Source organism: Bison bison, unplaced genomic scaffold (assembly GCF_000754665.1).
Source record: "Bison bison bison isolate TAMUID 2011002044 unplaced genomic scaffold, Bison_UMD1.0 scf7180017862976, whole genome shotgun sequence".
In the NCBI taxonomy this organism is placed as follows: Eukaryota; Metazoa; Chordata; class Mammalia; order Artiodactyla; family Bovidae; genus Bison; species Bison bison.
The window spans coordinates 198,306-205,522 of NW_011493548.1; the positions used below are offsets into that span (position 1 = coordinate 198,306).

The window sequence follows — 7,217 nt, forward strand, 5'->3', positions numbered from 1 at the left end:
TTATTTTCCAAAGTAGTTTTTATACCTTAAGTTATGCATAGAGGATAATGGGGGAAGGGGTAGAGTCAGGCAGCAAGCCAGGCTTTCTTCCTGCAAACTTATCATATGCAAAAGCTTAGGTGATTTGCATCATCTTCTGGCCCGGAGGCCTGTTAACATTTTAAAACTTATTTTTCTCTAAAGGTGATTGGTCAGGAGCCACCCTCCAAAAGCATTAGATAAAGTTGCATTCCTACAGTGCAAAGGTGTGGTGGGCTATAACAAGAAAAAGAATTAACTCAAGGGTCCCAGGTTACAAACATTAAAGCTACTACTTACACCAATTATATTAATCAATACACTGCCAGGGACACAGCAGGTAAGGGATATGGAGACTTGGCAGCAAACATTGGCCCAACAAGTGAAAATTCCTTCACCAATACAATTTCTAATCAATCTTTTAACTGCTCAAAGGAATCTGTATTTAGACAGTTTAGAACATCTCCTGCCTCTCACAGTTGGGAGGCTCTGAACAATCACATGTGGCCGGAAAAACCTATTCAGGCAGGCTAGAGGATTTCCAAAGGAGTTTGTAGGTTAAACACTGTCACACCCAGGAATTATTAACTGGAGCTGTAAGCTAACTCTTTTTTCAGAGAGGTAGTGGGGGACAGCCCCCCGTAAAGTCAGAGGTGTAGGTGAAAGCACAAAGCAGAAAGTAGGCAGACTCTGGTTTTGGGGGTATATGCTCGAGAATTTCCAGGGAGACTCCTGAGGCTTGATCCCGCCTTTGCGTATGTCAAGCCTCCTTCCTCATGACCTTTGCCACGGGCGGAGCTCGCTCCCCACACCAGGGGATCTTCCCAACCCAGGTTTCAAACTCATGTCTCTTATGTCTCCTGCATTGGCAGGTGGATTCTTTACCACTGGTGCCTGGAAAGCTCTGGAGAAAGGAAACTAACACTGAACCCCTGCTGAGGGCCTGGCACTTTGCTTTACGTTGTCTGGATTGTAAGATATAACTCAAAGTGACAGAAGATGGAGACCATCTTCTTAACAGTGTACTGATGGATATGAGCCGGTGTAAGACTGGGTCTGGAGACTTGCATCCAGTCAGACGTGTACTCTTCCCTCTAAGTGATCTGATCTTTCCTCTAGGTCGACTGTTGGACATTCTACATACCAAGGGGCAAAGGGGCTACGTGGTTTTCTTGGAGAGCTTGGAATTTTACTACCCAGAATTATACAAACTGGTGACTGGGAAGGAACCTACTCGGAGGTTCTCTACCATCGTGGGTAAGTGGCTTTGCCATCAGCATTCCATCTGTGGTAGGAAGGGTGTGTGTGTGTGTCCAGCGGTGGGACAGCTGTCAGGTTATGAAGCTGTGATATCAGGATGGTGCCCTCGTGGCACTTGTGAAGTGTCAACCACTTATTTCTGCCTGATGGTGAAAGGTAGGTGACACCAGCACAAACTGAATCAAGAGCCCAGAGAAGTGGATGTTCACTGAGCTTCGCCCAGGAGTGCTGGTGGGTAGAGCAGGAACTAACCCTCTGGATCTTGTCTGCTTTCCTGCCAGCATCGCATGAAGCAGAGCCCATGGTCATCTTGTCGTCTTAATTCTCCTTCCTAAATATTCTTGAGTCAGTCTTTTCTCCATATACACCAGTACCCCAGTCAAGACCCTTACAAACCTCATCAACCCTTTATGTCCATTCCTGCACTGCTCCAGTGATTTCTCTACTCCCCATGTTACCCTCCCCCACGTAAAACCATTCGGTGGCTTTCCAGTGTTTTCATTTGAAGACCCAAGTGCGGCCCACAAGGACCCTGCATGGTCCAGCCCCTGATGATACTCCCAGCCTCACTTTTCTGCCTTTCTGTCTCTAAGCTCCAGCCACCTGGGTCTTCCTTCAGTTTCCGAAATGTACCAGGCCCCTCCTGCCTTCCCTTAGGACCCTGGCAATGTTGTCCAGCCTTCCCAGAATGTGTTTTCTCTCCTCAAGACTTCAGCTCATTCATCAAGTGCCTTCTCTAACACTTCGGTCCACTCCGCTGGATCTGGTTCCCCTGTTACATACTCTCATGGACCCCTATACTTTGTGAAACCCTCTCAGTCTGTAGTTATATTTATATGTGATCATTTGCTCTTTTTTTTAACGTCTGTCTCCCTTACCAGACATAAGCTCTCCCGGGACCAAGGCTGTCTCGCTCACCCTGAATCCACAGTGCCCAGTGGGTAGTAAGCGCTCGGTAGAGCGTTAGTGAATGAGTGAACTTACGACCGCAGCCCCACGTCTGGAACCCCTTCTTGCCCTCCCCAGCCCTCAGGCCTGACTGAGTGCCCCCTCTCCACAGTGGAGGAAGGCCACGAGGGCCTCACGCACTTCCTCATGAACGAGGTCATCAAGCTGCAGCAGCAGATGAAGGCCAAGGACCTGCAGCGGTGCGAGCTGCTGGCCAAGTCCCGGCAGCTGGAGGACGAGAAGAAGCAGCTGACGCTGACGCGGGTGGAGCTGCTGACCTTCCAGGAGCGGTACTACAAGATGAAGGAGGAGCGAGACAGCTACAACGACGAGCTGGTCAAGGTGAAGGACGACAACTACAACTTGGCCATGCGTTACGCCCAGCTCAGCGAGGAGAAAAACATGGCGGTCATGCGGAGCCGAGACCTCCAGCTCGAGGTGAGGGGCGCGCGGCGGGACCCCCGGGGCCCCACTGAGCGCAGGTGAAGCCCTGGGGCGAAGACCACCAGGCTGGCAAGCGCAAGGTGTAACGCCTGCCCAGGTGAGGGAGCCCGAAGGCCACTGTGCGCGTGCGCGTGCCTACCCAGTGAGGCTCAGCGCAGTTTAGCCTCGCCCCATCCACCCACCCACCAGGCGCATGTCTGCACATTCGCGCACGGACCTGCTGACTAGGACTTCCTGCTCCAGAGTCCGTGGAGCCACTGTGCACATGCGCAGGCATCCACGTGTGCAGACATGCACACCTGGAACCGGTGGGGCTTCCCTCTTGCTCCGGGACCCGGACCCAGCAGGGGCATGTACCAGACATGCTGCACACGTGTCCAGAATCACACTCGGGGGAAGGTGGAGGACCCAGGGATCTGCCCACCTCAACGGCCCTTAGGAAAATCATCAAGGATACGAGCACAGCACCTGTCCTCTGGAGTCGTGAGGTCCTTGAGGCAAGGACTCTCCCCTTCACAGCTGTATCTCTGCATAGCTGGGCGTGACACAGTGGATATCAGTGAACAACCCAGTAGCCAAGTGATGGACGTTGTTAATAAGTTTACCTCCAAAAGGGAGATGGAGAAGGGAATTGGCTTAACTCATTCATTCCTTTTATTTATTGTGCACTGCCTTGCTACCAGGCTCTTTTCCAGGAATACATAACTCACGACCAAAGCCCTGCTGTCAGGGAGCTCACATTCTAATCAGAAAACAAATACATCAATACCTGGTAGTAATCAGTGCTATTAAAAAGAAGGAGAAAAGAATTTGGGGAAAGTGAGTGAGGGAATCCTGTTTTAAATAGGATGGTCAGGAAGGGTACCTGAGAAGGGGACACAGGAGCAGAGACCTGAGGAAACGGGGGGATCAGTCATGCAAGTCTCAGGGGGGAAGAGCAGAGAGTGAGTGCAAAGACCCCAGGTAGTGCGTGCTTGGTATTTTTGAGAAACAGCAGGAGAGCCAGCAAGGCTGGAGCCAGAGCAAGCAGCTTGAAGAGATGGCCAGGGTCCAGATCATGGGGGCTTGGTAAGAACTTTAGAATTTATTCCAGGAGTGATGGAAGCCACTGAAGGATTGAGAGCTGGGAGTGACTACTGATTTATATCTAGAAGGAGCACTCTGTCTGCTGGGCGGAAAATAGACTCTTGGAATATTTATTAAGCACCTGCCATGTGTAAGGCACGGTGCTAAGCACTGCGGGGGACATAGGGATAAATAACCTGATTTCTGCCTGGGTCACTTACAATTTAGTTGAAGCAGACAGATCAGTAAACAGCCCACTGGAGTTCGGGGGAACTGAGTCAGTGGCATAGCAGGCAAAGAGCATGAACGTGTAAGTCCTTTGGATTCAAGTGCGAGACCTGCTTCTGGCTTTACCACTTGATTGGTCCTTCGCCTTGGTTTCCTCATTTGTAAATGGCAATTACATGAAAATGAAAATAAAACCTACGCCCTAGGATTGCTCAGTACTGAAATATAAGTCTTTGTCAAAACGGCTGACCCAGTAGTACCCACTTCATGTCTACTCGAATGGACCTGGGGCACTTAGGTTCATCTTCCAAGATGGTGAGGATGTTTTATTTTACTTTTTGCATGACCGGGAGGAGAGGCTTCCATGCTGTGTTTGTCTAGGATTTGAGGGTGTCGAGATTTAAAACTTTCTCTCTCTTAGGACTGTTTTATGTTTTCCTGACTATAGAGTAATAACGAGAAAGCATCTCAGAACTTAAAAGAACTTTTCTCTTTGGTTGAAAGAATATCTGGGCAGCTGAGTCCTAGGCCATTTCTCAGGCCACAAGGGTGCAGCTGGGGTCCCCTCCTGGCTAAAGCCACCACCCTCTACCTGCCAGATTTCTAGAGGGGTTCTCCCCAAAAGCCTAGAATTGAAAAAGGACACACGCCCCTAGGTGGTCTCTTCCTTGCAGCACTTAAAAGCAGTCTTCTTCTTAGGTGTTTTGCCAACACTGATCCCTTTGGGGAAGCAAACAAACACAGTCACAGGGGTTTAAGAAGTCTTCTCCTGGCCCCAGTTCCTGACACTCACTTCTTGAGTGTGAAGCTCGCACATCGCCAGTTGTCAAAGTCCCAAGAATAATAACTGCCTCCTCCAGGAAGGCAGTCTTTCTTACACTAAGTCTGGGCAGGTCCTTTAGGCCAGAGATCCTGCCAACCTGCAGTCCAATGAGTCTCAAGCTGTTCTTTTAGCAGTGGTGCCATTTTTTCAAATAAAATCTTGGATGAAACCCACGAGGCCAAATCACGTGCAGGCAGAGCTGCGCTGGGGCATGAAGTCAAGATAGAGCCCGAATTCCCCTCACCCCATCTCTGCCCCCTTCTGAAACACTAGGGTTCTTCAGGAATCTTGTCTTCTGAGGATCTGAGTTTGAAACCTGTCAGAAAAGACCTTTAAAATGGAAAGTGTACCTCAGGGAAACACCAGCTTGGGAACCTTTCATCCTAACCTGTAACCTGTTCCACACCCATGAAGATTGCCCGAGGAGGTTTTCTGAGGACTGTAACTGCTCTAGTCCTATCTAAACTAACAGACAAGGACCTCTTCCTCAACAAGGAGAGAGTGGTTTGTTTCACTGAAGGAGTATCTTTGAGCCCTTCTGTGTCACCAGCTGGAGGAGGAGAGACGGACAGAACACGGCTCTTGCCGGAAGTCCAGCAGGCTGCGGGGAGGCAGTCCCTTTTCTGAATGTTTCCCTGCAACCTTGTTCTCTCCTCGGCCCCCCGGGGGTGTTTCAGATTGACCAGCTAAAGCATCGGTTGAACAAGATGGAGGAGGAATGCAAGCTGGAGAGGAACCAGTCGCTGAAACTGAAGAACGACATCGAGAACCGGCCCAAGAAGGAGCAGGTCCTGGAGCTGGAGCGGGAGAACGAGATGCTGAAGACCAAGATCCAGGAGCTGCAGTCCATCATCCAGGTAAGGACAGGGACAGCACGCCTGCCGGGGCGTCCCTTGCTGACCGCAGGACCACAGAGAACTCATGTCATCATCCTTGGCCACCTTAGTTCCTCCTCTGTCAGCAGGGGTGACCGCACCACCCACTGCTCAGACATTATGTGAGGTAACACTTGTGACGTTGTTTCCTTGGTTGAATCATTTCACGAAAATCAGTGTCCGGGGCACTATGAGGAAATTACTTTGGGGAAAACCTTCTTGCCTTAAAGATTCCAAGAAACTCAGCTCTCAGCTGTGAGGGATTTGTTAAAGCTTTGAGGGCCTCTCTTTCTTTGTCATCACAGAGTCATCTGTGGGTACAGAGGATAAACATCCCCAGATACATGTGCAGGGGAGGAAGGAAGGCACCCGCCCCCTCCCCCAGAAAGAATGATGCCCCCCAGGATCATTGCCGCCTGGGGTGGAAGGCCTTGGTTCAGAGCAGAGACTAGGTCCCGGTTTAATTGGAGCAGATTGATTGATGTTTCAGGGGAGGCATCTGCAAGGCAGATCAGCCCCGTCTTTGTCATCACCTGTGAAATGTTTGGAGACACTGCACAACTGCCTCTCTGGGCTCTGATAAGAGCCGGGGCAGAACAATAGGCATCAGGATGTTTCTGAGCAGAAGTGGGTTTTATGCTTCTTTCCAGGTGATAAAATTCATAAGTAATAAGCCGCTTAAGGGCCCCAAGAGACAGCGACTCTTGCCTCTGCTTCCCTGGCACAAAGCCTTCCGCTCGCTGTGTGTCTGTCTCTGGCACTTCTGTCTGCCGCCTTCCCAGGCCTTCTTGCTCCCTGTCCCGCGCCCCCCAGCCCATTAAACATGCCCCCCACACACATACCACCCCCCACCCGCCCAGGCCGGGAAGCGCAGCCTGCCAGACTCAGACAAGGCCATCCTGGACATCCTGGAACATGACCGCAAGGAGGCCCTGGAGGACCGGCAGGAGCTCGTCAACAAGATCTACAACCTGCAGGAGGAGGTCCGCCAGGCAGAGGAGCTGAGGGACAAGGTGGGCCCTCGGACGGCTGGGGCTGCAGCTCAGGCTGGGAGCCCGGGCCCCTGTGTGTGTCTGCAGAACCTCTGGGCCCCCCACTCTCTTCCAGGACCAGGTCTGAGCCCTGGTGTGATTGCCTGTGTGTCAGCACCTGGCATTACTTGTGAACTGTTCTAAGTGTCCGCATGGCACTGGTCTTGCTCCCTGGCTGAACGCTGCAGCCACAGGAGAGCACACGCAGTGACCACCCTGTCCCCCACCCCACCCTGGCCGAAGGCCACAGGAGGGCACACGCAGTGTCCACCCTGTCCCCCACCCCACCCTGGCCGAAGGCCACAGGAGGGCACACGCGGTGCCCACCCTGTCCCCCACTTCCCCCGCACACAGTAGGTCTGCATCAGATTGCAGCTGGTGGCTGGCCTTTTACCACGGTCCCTACTCGTCAGAGCGCTGACTCTCAGAAGGTCAGGCGCCGCGGGGAGGGGCAGGCTGGCCCTGGGAAGCCGCGGCTGGGAACCAGCTGTCGGGCCTGGGTTGTCCATGGCTTGATGCGGGGAT

At 52.0% G+C, this 7,217-nt stretch overlaps 1 protein-coding gene across 5 annotated transcripts in view; it reads left to right on the forward strand.

The window, feature by feature from the left end:
• The window catches only part of CARD11 (caspase recruitment domain family, member 11), a 40,159-nt gene that overhangs the window by 29,279 nt on the left and 3,663 nt on the right, over window positions 1-7,217 (forward strand). For all 5 annotated transcript variants that reach the window (XM_010832952.1, XM_010832955.1, XM_010832951.1 and 2 more), the window contains 4 exons: window positions 1,138-1,275; window positions 2,339-2,664; window positions 5,464-5,643; window positions 6,522-6,674. In XM_010832952.1, coding sequence (XP_010831254.1) covers window positions 1,138-1,275; window positions 2,339-2,664; window positions 5,464-5,643; window positions 6,522-6,674 — 797 coding nt within the window. The remainder of the gene's footprint in view (window positions 1-1,137; window positions 1,276-2,338; window positions 2,665-5,463; window positions 5,644-6,521; window positions 6,675-7,217) is intronic.